At 36.5% G+C, this 15304-nt stretch overlaps 1 protein-coding gene across 1 annotated transcript in view; it reads right to left on the bottom strand.

The window, feature by feature from the left end:
• LOC127416799 (pleckstrin homology domain-containing family A member 7-like) overlaps positions 1–15304 on the bottom strand; it is a 133222-nt gene that overhangs the window by 61509 nt on the left and 56409 nt on the right. The window contains exon 4 of the mRNA XM_051656347.1: positions 4853–4936. Within this exon, the coding sequence (XP_051512307.1) occupies positions 4853–4936 (84 nt within the window). The remainder of the gene's footprint in view (positions 1–4852; positions 4937–15304) is intronic.

Genomic DNA, 15304 nt, shown 5'->3' with positions numbered 1-15304 from the left:
AATCCCCCCTCAAAAAGGAACGTTTTGTCCAAATATCACATGATTTGCACAGCGTGATGTCTTTTACTCAAGAAACAAATGGATGGAGGACTTGAAGGTATGTTCTCTCTTTTATCAAAATATTTATAAAAAATCCAAGCCTGTGTCAAGAGTGGTTTAACTGATTGTCAACACTGTTGCTCAAGTATTATCAGATAAAATTTTTTTTTAAATTTATGTAATATTTTGAAAATGTATTTACAAAGATACCATGTGCTCTGTAGTAGTAGGCCTCCAAGTAGAGTATAGCCCAAAATAGTAAAAATGTTAATTATGTTACCAGTCAATTATGTTATGCAGTAAAGGTAACATAGTGGACAACAGAAAACATATTTTTTCCTTAAAGTGTTAATGACTGTAATTGTTGATTATGGTAAGTGGTCACATAATCTATCCAACCAGGATAGATTATTTTCCCAAAGTAAAAAAATAACTTAATTTGTCTGTAACATAGCTGACCAATTAAGCAATTAACATCTCTATTTTTTTTATATATATTGTTTTTTATATCTGAAACCTGGTTATCCTGAGTTTGGTTAATACCAAATATTTATTATATTTATATATATTTTGAATTTTAATGGTGCTATGTAAGATCATCTTTGTGTTTTGGGGAAAACTTAAACTTTTTTTTTCTCCCTGACAAATGTCAAAAGTCCATTATAGAATGACCCAGAGACAACTTCAAGTAAGCCTTTGGTTGGTTGATTTCCCCCAAAAGAGTGAACACTCTGGCACTTTCAAAACAATGCTCTGTTTATTTGAGCAGCCTGATCAGATCGACAAAGCAACCAACAGTGTCACGTAGTTGTGGGTCTAACTCTTTGATCAACCAGATGTGTTCAGAAAACCACTGAAAACAATAATTTTGCAATTCTGTTCGGCGACGCTAGTGCCGCAGAAATTACGCACTTCAGCTTTAAATATTTCTTCCAGCACCAGCTGTCAACATACTCTAAGTAATGTACAACAGTTTGGTTATTATATGAGCGCTACAGCACACTACAGCACATATTAGCTCTTTCCAGCAGATGCCAGGGCTGCTACACCATTAAGAGCCAATGACACACTGCCTGCAGTTCTCATATAGCCTCATTCACCCCCACGGCTGTTAATGAGATGCATCCATTAGGCTGTGGCAGTATAATGTGGCCTCTCACTCACTGCTAGATGCTAAGAGAGGCCCAGCCTTTGTGATATACACATTAATATGAGCTGCTTTTAGAGAGAGGTAGGTTAAATAGGACTGGTGGGCAGCTGTTGAAATGCTGTTCTAATGCCAGAGAAAGGGACAGCAAGGTGCAATATGAGAGTGCTCAAGGATGTGGGGCTTTTGTATTGTGTATTATGTTATCATAGATTTCCCTCACATTACCCGATATATTTTTCTGCAACGTCATAAAAAGAAACAGCGCGAAAGTTTGGGTTTTCTTAGATTAGGAATACCACTTAAAGACCCAATGAATTAAAAAATGTGGTTTTTAGTCCTGTGTATTTGCTTTGAAGCTTTGAAGCTAGCTTAGCTTTGAAGCTAACAGCAATTTTCTTTTTTTCTTTTTTTTTGGAAGCCATCTATATGCTATTAAACTCCTAAAAGTTGATAAAATTAAATTTCAGCAGATATACACGTTTAAGATTTACTCATTATCTTCCGTGAAAACAGACCAAAATTACTGATGACTCATCTTGCACTTCATAGATTTTTGTCCAATCAAATACTCTGTAGAATGAGAATGTCCCTCTGTCTAGCAAGCAACTAACAAGAAACAAACCATGGTTCATGTCTGTGACATAAAATAAAGTCTATTGGCTATTTAAATAAAAAAGGGCAAGTCCTTCATTATGTCCCGCACATTCGTAGTAAATACATCAACAAAGGAAAGAAAACTGTACTCATCAAGTCATTTCATGTGTTCTTTAAAGCTGCACTATAGATTTTTTGGGATTCAATTAACAAAAGTTAATTGAGTACATAAAAAATCCATGTTCAAAACCCTGTCCTTGTCTTACCCCGGTATGGTAAACCTACAATAATTATTTTTATTTAGAGCTTTCGGGACGTATTTTGACGGATGTTGATTGAGTTTAACTTGTACTGAACCTGGAATATTCCTTTAATTTCTCTTGTTTTGATGGGCTGCTGTGTTATGAAAAGCTCAATCAATGCAACTTCAACATCATGTATCATCTAACGTAAAATAAATTCTCAGTAGGTGGATTTGTCTTTATTCAGTCCCATTTTTTAAATGACAACAACAGTGAACATCTCATATACATGTCAGTGAATGAAGTCTGAGAGCATAATGTCATACTTTTCTAAATGTATTTACTGTATATAAGGTCCAAACCATTCCTGAACACAGCATAATAATCCATGTGCTCTGTTTTGCTCACATGTTTGAGAAAACAGCTGTAATATAAGTTAGAACTTGATATGACTAAGAGGGGAGCTGTTAAGAGTGAGGGTACTAACAAATACCAATGGAGACATACAACACTAAAGCCAGCTGTACTCTTCTCTGAGCTCTACCTCAACTCCCAACATATGGATAACTCAGTGCCAGCACTCTCAAATGTACTGTATGAGGTCATAAAGCTATTAGTAATATCAAGACTCAGTCCTTCTCAATTACATCTTTCTCTGCGGTGCTCCATTTGGTTGTCATGCACGTGCAATTGTCAAATGAAGTAACAACAAAATAAAAGTAATGGCGACTCGCTTGTTTTGCAGAATGAAAATACTCACATGACTTTGAATTTATAACATTTACAACTAAGGATATAACAGTATTATAACAATTTGATTTAGGAACTGGGGAAAACATCTTTTAAGCATATTAAACAGAACAAGCACTCTGTCAAAGCACTTTAACAGAGCACTTTTCCCTCTTGAAGCTATATGACGGCATCAGAACTTTTTCTGTAACTGTGGTGGCTGTCTTGCCTTGATCGACTAATTTTGGCAAGCTTGTGAACTTTAGTTACAGGTTCTCTACTTCACAAAGAATCTTCCTCGTCTTACACATATGACACTAAGCAGAAGACAATAGTGTGCTTAGGCTATTCTTTCTTTGCCTTCTGCATCGCCATAAACTTTTAATGCATTAAAATTATTCTGTTACCATAACCCTGACTTGTGAAAAGTTCCTTTGCAATATTAAAAAAAAAGATTTTTTTTATCGTGAAACACTAATTATATAGTAGGTTCATATTACAGTATACACTGCAATACTGTATATGGTTAATGTTTATTCACTGAAATAGCAAAATATTACATAATCCTATTATATACTGTAGGGATGTCCCGATACCAATTTTTTGAGAACGAGTACCGATACTTAATTTTTGGTACTCGCCGATACTGAGTCCAATACCTTGTTATTTTTCTAAACTCTGTATCACCAGTTTATTTCAATTTTATCATCAAAATGGTGTTTAAATGAATTCATTAAAACTTTAATCAAATTCAAATATTAATTTTCAACATAATATTGTATTTTTTTTTTTTCAATTTAAGTGCTTATATTCAGAACTCCACAGCACAATCCAAAATACAACACTGGAGTAATATTTTGTTAAATAAAGTGCTGCATAACAGAACATCACAGCTGTTAGATACTGCTTAAGTATAACACAATTACTTCTGATTTATTATTATTAGTAGTAGCAGTAGTATTAGTAGTAGTAGTAGTAGTAGTAGTAGTATAGTGAATATTACATAACTTTACAGTAGTGCTATCTTTCTGTCATATCTTTTTCGATATCTTTTTTCCTATAAATTTACCTTTAATCTTGATGGAGCTTTTATTTTGAAGTGTTTCTGGGTTGTTTGACCAAGGAGTTCTGATGTTATGATGGCAGATTCCCACTCTGGAAAAGCCGGTCGCTATGTGACCCAAAGTGATTATTAAACCACAAAAGGCTGCTATTTAATTAGTATGAATACTTTGAATTAAAAAGTATGTATACTCTTTATGTGCCTCGCGCTAAAACGTGAATTTGCACGCTGTTTACTGTCATCTGCTACAAAAAGAGTGCACGATGCTCATGGCGGTGTTTTTCCTGCATGAGCCTTGGAGGAGCCTTAAAAGGTATGAGCAGGCGGCTTCAGCACAACACTGTCTCCACACATTCACAAGCATTCACATTTGAATTACATGCATACTATATATTTATCTCATTAAATTGCAGCTTTTGCAGTTAAATAATCTCACTAGGACATAACGTGATTTTAATTTGTGGGCTTAATGTTTACGTAATGACATTCGTACGTCAGATGGTATCGGTTTTTGGTATAGGAGCATTTTTACGAGTACCAGAACATGAGCGAGGTATCATATCCTGATATCGATACCAGTATCGGTATCGGGACATCCCTAATATACTGTGTATAATATATACATATTAACACAATGCCACAATTGTCAATGTGCCAGTGGCTATTATATAAAAATGTATTAGTGGCTTTTGTATTTATACTTGCTAATGTAACTCTTTCAAAACCCCATCAGGTAAAATTGGAAAAATGTACCCTGATCTCTAAACACAGAGACCAAATGATGCTGTAATTAGTTTGTTCCCACATGCAACTCACTCAACCTTAATAAAAACCCTAATTGACATTTAGTGTGAGATCAAATGGTTTAGATTGTTTATGGTTTGAAAAGTGTGTGAGGCCCCTTCATAAAATCTCTCAGTTATTCAAGATTATACACAAGAACTGGGCTACTGAACTAAGACAGGACGTAAATAGAACTGAACCAGAAATGACCTAGAGGTCAAACTTCAAGCAATGTAGAAAGAAGATACTTACTGGTCCAGAAGTCTGAATTCAGTGTTCTCAGAGGAGATCTGGCCTGTCACTGGATGTTTGAATGTTGTCGTCCTCTGGTTATGGCTGCAGACAGGATAAAAACAAAGCAGAATCACATTAGCATGATGATTATTATGCTTCCCTACAGCCACCGGTACAAACAAACAAAAGCACATCAGCAACTGAATGTCTATCACAAGCAGTGCCTTTGATTGTCCCACACATGTGTGGAATGTGTTGGAATATATTAGATGTGCTTAAAGTCAATCAAAAGATAGAAGCCAATAATTAAAAAAATTGTCTGTTAATGCAAACAGATATTTGTCTTAATATCATACAGAATATGAAAGGGAAAGTTCACCCTAAAAAGAAAATTCTGTAATTAATTACTCATGTTGTTCTTCCAAACCTTTATACCATGGAACTCAAAAGAAGATTTGTTATGCAGCTCTTACCATATAATAACAGCTTATAGTAACTTGTCTGCTGTATTCCAAGTCTTCTAAAACCATATGATAGCTTTGTGTGAGGATTAAACAAAAACGAAACACACTGACACCTAGGGATGGGACGATATGGTTATCTCACAATTCAGTTCAATATACGATTTGAGGTTTACGATTCGATATTATCTCGATACGATATGAAAACACTTAAACTGACAAAGTATGGCAGAAATGTGTTTTTTTTTTATATGTTTGCACAAAATGCACATTATAATTTCTCATCAAAATAAAGATCTTTAATACACAATATAAATCTTCAAAGTTTAAATAATTGTCACGGGTTTGTTCCCCCTGTGTTTACGTTTCTTCTCATGTGTATCAGGTGTCGCTCGGCTCACGGAATCAGCGTCACCATGGGAATGCTGAGTGTTTCCATGGTGACACTGATTATTCCACTTTCTGCAAGCAAGCGGCACAAAACAAGGCGATTTTCCAGGTATTCCAGTACTTACATTTTTAAGAGCTAAATTCAAGCACTTTAAGTACTTCAAGGACCTTGTGTGAACCCTGTAAACAGTGCAGAAAAAAGTACAGTCGGGATAAAATCATGCAATAGAGAAATGATGATGCTTTTCATTTCATTTATGATTTATGGACAGAAAACAATGTTTCAAATTTCAAAATATCGAGTTCTGCCTCTAAATAGTTAATCATTTCTTGGTTTGTGATATATCAAAATTCAATATATCGTCCCATCCCTACTGACACCAAATCGACATTGATTATTCTGTGTGTAGTAACTAAACATGACACACCATTTTTAAATTCTGGACATGAACGGGGGCTAGACACAAGCTTAAGGGGAGGGCAACATTGTCTGTGAATAACATCTAAAATTTTGGTCTGTTCCTCACACAAACCTATTGCATGACTTCAGAAGACTAGTCATATGTCGTATAGTAGTGGTTCTTAAAATGTGGGGCGTGTATTGTAAGGGGGTGCGGAAGGCTGCCCTGTTCTCAAATCTCGTTCACTTTCACACATTCAAAAATAATTGTGACAATACACACAAAAACCATTGTGTGCAATTTCATTTCCACTGCCTTTTCTCCTTAAGCTTTGTTTATACTAACACTTTTGCCAGGCACCGCAGCGCATGCTTGATGCCATGAGGCGTTTTTGTGGCGTCAGGTGCGCTCACTGTGCTGCGCTTATGTAAACAAAAGCATTCTCGTGTGCGTGTCAGATAGATTCAATGGGCGAAGAGGTGAATTAACACTTGAATTTCGGTCTGTTCCTCACACAAAACTCTTGTATGCTTGTTTTCTTGTTTTAAAGGGGAGTGTGGCTAAATATAATTGAGAACCACTGACATAAAGGAACTATTTTTATGGTCCTTTTTGCCACTAGGACTTGTTGTTGTATGGCCAGAGCTGATTTCTACTTCTTCAAAAATTTCTACTTTTGTGCATGTCCAAAAGTGCTTGGAAAGTCATGATTTTTTGCTTATTAATTTTTTTAATTGAATCATTCCTTTTAATTCACAGGAGAATCTTACTCTGTATAGCCTAAGTCTAAGGTTTGGCAATATGTCAGCTGGACAGTGCATTTCCAACATGCCTATTTTAAGAAACTCTGCATTAACATCAAGCTTGTCCTCTGAGGAACATTTTAGGGGGATAAGTCTGCGCAGCAGATTTATGCTGGTCATTTGAATAGAAGCATCATCAGATCTTGCTATCAGCCCATGCATTCATGTGTTTTTTGACATTGTTGTCTAAGAAAAACAGAAGAAACGTATTATCTGTGCTTGCATATATAATTAGAGGTAAAATCCAGTCTATGTCTGAGGATTAGCTGATGAAAAGCACCTTTTAATTCTGGTTGCACATACAGTACATCACAATGTCGAGATGCATATGGACATGCTGTTTTGGTTCTCCCCTTGAATGTTGTTAGAAAAGACTTCTATGGAACAAGAGAACAACAATAACAATTCCTATGCAGCACTATTCTGCACCGTTGGCAAGTCCATCTAGCTGTAATGAAAAACGTAGAAAAAAATTCAGCCTTGGAGATGATAGTAATCAAGCTGATCCCAGAAAGCTCAATGGTCCAACAATGATCCCTGAGAGATGAAGCAACTGATGTTAAACCGGAATACTGCTTTCACTTTACTTGTAAAGAGAAATACACAGTCATATCCAGAATGTGAGGCAGACAAGCCATCAAGTGCCACAAGAAAGCTCGTACATTCATCAAGATACGCCAGAGTTCCCATGCTTTTTACTATTCATTTATTTTATTTCCTGGTATTTCCAGGTTTTCCATGACAGTGTGAACCCTGTTAAGCTCATAAAAAGAATTAACAAACAAAATCAGATGTAATATGAGAAGCTGTTCTAAAGTGTGATAGAAAATGACCTCCAAGCCTTGAACTCACTCCCTATATGAGCAGGAATTCTTTAAGTCAAGTCAAGTCATTTTTATTTGTATAGTGCCTTTCACAACACACATCGTTTCAAAGCAGCTTTACAGAAAATCTTGCATTAACAGAATATTAAACTATAATATCTATAATGTCATCATTTTGTAGTTTGATAAAATATGATTGTGAAATGTGTTTAAAAATAAGTAATTCAATAATAATTGTATTTAGAAACCCAGTGAGCAAGCTGAAGGCGACTGTGGCAATGAACACAAAACTCCATGTGACATCATTTCAACAGCAGAACACACTGGTGTGCATCAACAATAAAAACATGTCAACTCAACATGCATTTACACTTCCTCTGAGGCAGCGAGAGGTAGAGGTGAGGTCAGAGTGTACTGTTTCCTTTCCAGTCGCTCCTATATATATTTATAGAGTAAAGACCATAATTCACAAGGTAGAGATGCCACATAGGCTGCATCTGTATGGTAAGCTATAAGATCCTTTGTGATGAAGCACTTCCCTCACATTTCTGCCTGTCAGTCTATGGTAAGTGAGGGATGTGTGTGCACAAACATGGCATACACCCTTGACAGGAACCCCACAGCCCTCTATATTACCAAACTTGCTCAGTCTAATGTGATCATGTAGAAACATTTGCCACGTCTCACTGGTGTAAAGGAACGAAACACCCTTTTGAAACATAATCAGACGGGGCATCCACAGTCTGTTCACTGACTGTCTGATGCATATTGCAAACAAAAATGTTTTTCTCCCCAATTTGGAATGCCCAATTCCCAATGCGCTCTAAATCCTCATGGTGGCGTAGTGACTCTATCTCTCTATCCAGGTGGCGGAGGACAAGTCTCAGTTGCCTCCACGTCTCAAACGTCAATCCGCACATTTTATCATGTGACTTGAGCACGTTACCATGGAGACCTAGCGAGTGTGGAGGTTTCATGCCATTCTCCGCGGCATCCACGCACAACTCACCACACGCCCCACAAAGAGCGAGAACCACATTATGGCGTCCACGAGGAGGTTAACCTAACGTGGCTCTACCCACCCTAGCAACTGGGCCAATTGGTTGCTTAGGAAGCCTGACTGGAGTCACTCAGCATGCCCTGGATTAGAACTTGTGACACCAGGTGTGGTAGTCAGCATCTTTACTTGCTGAGCTACCCAGGCCCCCATATTAGCACAGATGTAATGCAGTTATGTTGATTTCATAAGGGGCTGTTCACACAGAACACATTTTTGTGTCTGTCTGCACAGTTTTTTATATGTCTGAAATCGCCAGTTCCAATCTGATTTTTTTTTTTTCATCAGTCAACCTAGAAGTAGCCATGCTGATACAATAAGCGCTTTTAAAGAAGAACTAATTCCTGGATTTGCAAAAGTTGCCAGATTGGCAAAACATTTTACTATTCGCAGTAAAACATAAGAGTTTTGTATGAGGCACTTAGTAGAAGCAAGTAAACTTGTAGATATCCATGAGCCAAACCATATATTCCGCTTTGCTTTTAAGTTATATCTGTGAAATAATCTCCACTTATGTCTTATGCGCAGACAGAAATTCTTATTGTTACTCACTAAATCTATAAACATTTTGTTCTGATATTGTGCTGCGGTGTTTTCAATAATGAATTTTTTTTTCTTCCATGTCGATCTATTATTGTGATATAATCTGTTTTAGATAAACCTGCCCCTAAATGGAACATAAAAACAAAACAAACTGTGGTTGATCACTTTACATGTCGTTCAGAACTCTTCCAGTATAAGTGGGCTTAAGTGTGTTCTCAGCCAGAATAAGCAGCAAAGTGGACCGGACCATAGTCTGGCTACGCATTTAGTCAGGCAATATTTAATTCCTCACATTTCGCATTTGGTCTGATTTCCCTGAGTCACTCGTCTCTGTTTGCTTGTTCTTTTAATACGTCACAGCCAAGCCTGATGTTTCTTTAAAAATTGTGACAAGACGACTCTCTAAATCAATGTCCTGGTGATTGGAAGTTATGTCAAGCAGCCTTCTGCTGATTAGATCCTTAAGCAAACTTGGCATCAACAAATGGCAAAAGAGTGCAAGTGGAAGGGCACCTTTAAATAAAAATGCATTTGTCCATATGAGGATGTAAAACTACATCCAGCTAAGTGGTGTGTGTCAGATGACTGCATAATTGTTTCTAGAGACTAAGTGTTTGAAAGCAGCAATCCCTCAACTGATCAGGCTAGCCTAAAGTGAATTGACTGGCACAAGACAGCTGGCATGTTTTGAAGCAACAAGATGAATAGCCTAAAACATTTATTTGTTCAATGGGTGTGTAAAAGCCAAAAGTGGTGTCTATTTAAAGCTGTTTGGATGAGCTGTTTAAACACCAGAAGCAGCGGAGGTTGAAAAGCATTCTGTTTAAGTGCTCTCTCACTGGGCCAAGGTCATTCCCATTAACATCACACAGATTGAGAGAGAGCGAGAGAAATGAAATTGACAGAAATCCAAGATACAAATTGTAGCTTCTGACATTTAATGTTAGTCCCCTGATTACAATGAGAACAATTAATCACTAAACAATCAGTTTAATAATCCCACACACACTGCCAGAGGATCAGCATGCAACGCACTGCCATTTAGAGCTGCCAAAACCTGTCTCATGAAAGTTAAAAGCCATTTTATGTCTCAGTTTATAACATTATAGCCTACACAAAGATTTATTGATTTTGTAAGTATTTCACCTTACATTTTTAGAAGACTAAGGAAATTACTGACCAGACAATGCCAGGGGTTACCATAAATCGAATGCCATGGGTTTTTACCATAAATCTCCACTTTCTAACAGTTCTCCTAAGCACTCCTTTGTTTTTGGTGAGTCGCATTCTTTGTGCATATCGCCACCTACTGGGAAGAGAGGAGAATTGATAACAAAAAAAGGACTTAAAAGGATAGTTCACCCAAAATTTAAGATTCTCTCATCATTTATTCGCCCTCATGCCATCCCAGATGTGTATGGCTTTCTTTCTTTTGCAGAACACAAATTATGATTTTTAGAAGAATATTTCAACTCTGTAGGTCCATACAATGCAAGTGAATGGGTGCCAACATTCTGACGCTCCAAAAAGCACATAAAGGCATCATAAACGTATTCCATACGACAGTGTTTTAATACGTATTTTCAGAAGTGATATGATAGGTGTGGGTGAGGAAAAAGATCAATATTTAAGTCCTTTTTGCTTGAAATTCTTCTCCCTGCCCAGTAGGGGGCGATATTCATGAAGAATGTGAATCACCAAAAACACAAGAAGAAGAATGTGAAAGTTATCTGTTTCTCACCCACACCCATCATGTCGCTCCTGAAGATATTGATTTAACCACTGGAGACATATGGATTACTTTTATGCTGACTTCACTTGCATTGTATGGACCTACAGAGCAGAGATATACTTTTAAAATCTTCATTTGAGTTCAGCAGATGAAAGAAAGTCATACACATCTAGGATGGCATAAGGATGAGTAAATGATGAGAGAATTTTCATTTTTGGGTGAACTATTCCTTTAAATATTAATCTGTTTCTCACCAATACCTATCATATCGCTTCTGACAACATGGATTAAACCACTGGAGTCGTCTGGATAACTTTTATGCTGCCTGTATGTGCTTTTTGGAGCTTAACATTTTGGTCACCATTCACTTGCACTGTATGGACCTACAGAGCAGAGACATTCTTCTAAAAATCTTAATTTGTGTTCTGCAGAGGAAAGAAAGTCAAACACATCTAGGATGGCATAAGGGTGAGTAAATGATGAGAAAATGTTAAATTTGTGGGTGAACTATCCATTTAAAAGTACCACCTGTCTTCAGTTTTCATGACGCATCCCTAGAAAAGCACTTCTAATAAAATATCTCAGACAGATTTACAAATTCAATTGCAAAATGGAATAGATTAATCTGCATATCATGTAATTAATTTGATTTAAAAATGTAATCGATCGACAGCACTTGTATATACATGTCAGTGAATCACTCGTCTTTAAAGCAGCTCTGACTCTGTTTATTGCAGATACTCTTTGTTGCTAAATTCCTCTTGTAATTAACTGAGCAATATTACTCAGTAAAGCTACCCAACACAGAGAAAGCTTCTTTGTTAAACTTAAACTCACATTTCTCAGAAACACATAATAATAAATCAATCCAAATTAAAATTTAACCAAAACCTGAGTATGAACTTCACACTAACACCCTCTAAAACAGACAGACAACCTCTCCTTTTGAAAAACACTTCAGCACAGCTTGTTTACAAGTAGGCTAAAAGTGTAGGCTACTTATGAGACCCCTACTATTTAAGTGAAATGCATTTTCGCTGTGGTGACCATGACCCCGTCTCCACTTATAATCAATAATAATTGTTCTCATGGCATGCAGTGTTGTAAAGTAGCAGCAGTTCTTTGTTTACCTGTCTCCTCATGGGTTAGGCTTCAACATTTTGTATTTCGCCTGTGTACATGGCTATGAACTGTCTAGCTGTCTCTAGTACTGTATGGTTGGGAAAAATGCCAGCAGTGTAACAGTGTCTTGTGTCAGAGAGAGAGGGAGGGATAAGGGGGAACTTAGTCTTACATGGGAAAAATTGTCTAACTGGTCCCCTGAAGAGAGTTCAGGGGACATAAGGAATAATTTCCAACTGGCCGTTGAATTAATGAAAAATAATGCACACCCCGTGATAGTAATGCTACCACGACATGAAGTGGAATAATAACCAGCCCCTTTTGCATGCGTTAACAGACGAACACACATACTGCCAGCATGTGATCAAGGTTCCTTCTTGCAATAAATGTATTATACAATATAATAAACTAAAATACAATAAAACTACAAAATACAAATAATGGCATAGCATTTCAAAATTTGGTTGTGAAACCTCATGTAATTGTGGTGACTACCAATGGGAGTGCAGACAGTAATCCTCGACCTCAAGGCAGTCTACACACACACACACGGCAGGCGGACGACGTACAGCGTCCTAAATTTCGAAACCATTGTTTTTTCACGAATGTAAGCACACCACCACCACTGTCCATTGGCGTCCATTGACAGTGCCCAGCTACGAATTCGGAGCCTGCTAAAAATATTTACACGCCACCCACATACAGTAGTTTTCCATTAAATTCTAACCAAAAATGGCTTTTGGATAGACACAAACATTTAATAGCCTAGCTGTTTGATTAACTATTTAGTTAGCTAACCTAAAAGTTAGCTAACTAAATAAATAGTTACTATGTAACTAGGTTAATGATTAATGGAAAATCGATTACTTGTCCTTAATAGTTTGATCGATTAAGCTTATCAATCGTCGATTAAGTAATTTCAGGACAAATGCGCAGTAATCATGACAGCAGGCATTGATAAAGCTGTCTATACAGTCACCCACCGCTACAGGGCACTTGCGCTCTGCATGTCATTATCCTGTTCACAGAAGAAGAAAGCCGACGCACAGATCAGAGTGATGAAGCGGCTCAATGTAAAAAATGTTGGAGCGTTTCTCTATAACTGCACTTAAATTTTTTCTGCACACATCATGATAGTGTGTTAAAGTACAACATGAAAACAAGCACTGTAGATCTCCTTGTTTCATCCCAAACTACAATTATGTCAGCGATCGCCGGGAAAGCACGAAGGTATTGTATATTCAGCTGACATCACACTATCACCAGAGAAGTCGTAGCCTATGTTATGTACTGTGTTTACGCAGGTGGTTATGATTTGACTTAATTTCTAATAAAAAGTCCAAAGATCCGAAATATCCACAACGTGAAGTTTTAATGAACTCAAATATGTTTACAAATTATATATCTTATGTATCTTAAGATAGATGTTACTACTAACAATATTTCATTAACAGTAATTAAACAATTCCGAAATTCGAACGAAACACAGCCTAAATGTATTAAAATACACTGAACTAAGAATATTTTAAGAGAAAAATGCCAGTACTTGCATTCCTTAAGTGTATTAATATAAATTATATTTAAACAATAGGATACATGCACATATTATTTGTATTACTCCATGTGAGTTTTGCAATATTAACTTTAACGATTAATCGATTGTTAATTTCCACGATGATCGATTATGAAAATGTCTGAAAATTGACTTATCTATCTGTAACTTTTACTTCAACTGCTACATCTATCTGCTATCCAACAGAGAATTTTAAAATATTAATTTTACCATTGCAATAATTTTCCCCACAATCCCCACAGCCACCACCATTGTGTCCTTGAGCAAGGCACTTAACTCCAGGTTGCTCCAGGGGGACTGTCCCTGTAATAAGGGCAATGTAAGTCGCTTTGGATAAAAGCATCTGCCAAATGCATAAATGTAAATGTAAATGTAAATAATTTCATTTGTTAACACTCAATAACGATTTTTTTATTCCATCAAAAAAAAAAAAAAAAAAAAAAAACATTATTAAAGTTATAACTCATCCATCTTGAATCTCATCAGGAGTTGACTTGAGCTTGCGTGTAAGAATCGACACGTTCTGTGTGTAATACCTGTGCTTTATCCTACCTGTGACATATGCGGCGTGGAGCTTCTCACAGTCCCTTAGCTTTCCTTTTGGTCTCACCTCTTGGTTTCTCTACAGTGTTTGCAAATTAATTCAATAAGAAATGTGGCTATATTTATATGCACATAAGATCATGAATATTTAAAAGGCATTTTAGGTTCCAATTATGGTCACATCTTATACGAAATTGTTTTCATTTGTTCAAAGTATGAAATTATGAAAAGTTTTATGCATGAAGCCCTAGGTCACTGTTGTAGTGAAGTAATCTATCAAAATGAACTCTAAATTTGAGGCTAGCACCAAAATGAATTCGCAAGGGACACTGGGGCCCATAATTTTACTGTCAGCATTGCTGAACAGCACAGTATAAGGAACTGCTGACTGTGCATTTAGGCAAATGTGACATCGACAGTTAACTTTACATGATACAAACTGAATTTCTGACAATTCAAAGTTTACAAAACAAAGTCTGAATAAAAAAAAAAAGCAGCTTTAAATGTAATTTGATTTGGAAAGTATCAGATATTGGAAAATAATCAAGATTAATACTATAAACATTAAGCTTGTAGAATAATGTTTGGATGCAGCCAAATTTTGCCTCTTGAGACTTGACAGCAGAGTAATAAGAATAGAGTGAGGACCCTAATGAAAATGTGGCTGGGCTCCAATTGTATCTAAAAATACAGTAACTGTCTGTGGAGTAGCTAAATTAAAGTGTGCCAATACCACCTTCCTCTCTCTCACACAAAATATATATGATCTCTATCAGTAGTATTGGCTTTCATAGTATTTGCCATTAACGTGGTTTGTGCACTTTTGCATTTGTCGCTTTAATAGGAAAGTTTCTGTTAAAGTGTCATAAATGTAAATTGGCTTGTAGAGACTGCACATATTCATAAACCATGCAGTGCCAGCTGTTATAGTCATGTCAACTGTCCTCATGTCCCTCAAGAAAAAATTTCCACCAACAGATTACTCGTTACATCTGTCATTGGAGAGGTAATGAAAGTTTTG

This window comes from Myxocyprinus asiaticus, chromosome 26 (genome assembly GCF_019703515.2).
Source record: "Myxocyprinus asiaticus isolate MX2 ecotype Aquarium Trade chromosome 26, UBuf_Myxa_2, whole genome shotgun sequence".
NCBI lineage: Eukaryota > Metazoa > Chordata > Actinopteri > Cypriniformes > Catostomidae > Myxocyprinus > Myxocyprinus asiaticus.
Note: the sequence above shows the minus strand (reverse complement) of the source record. Positions and strands in the feature narration are given on the sequence as shown.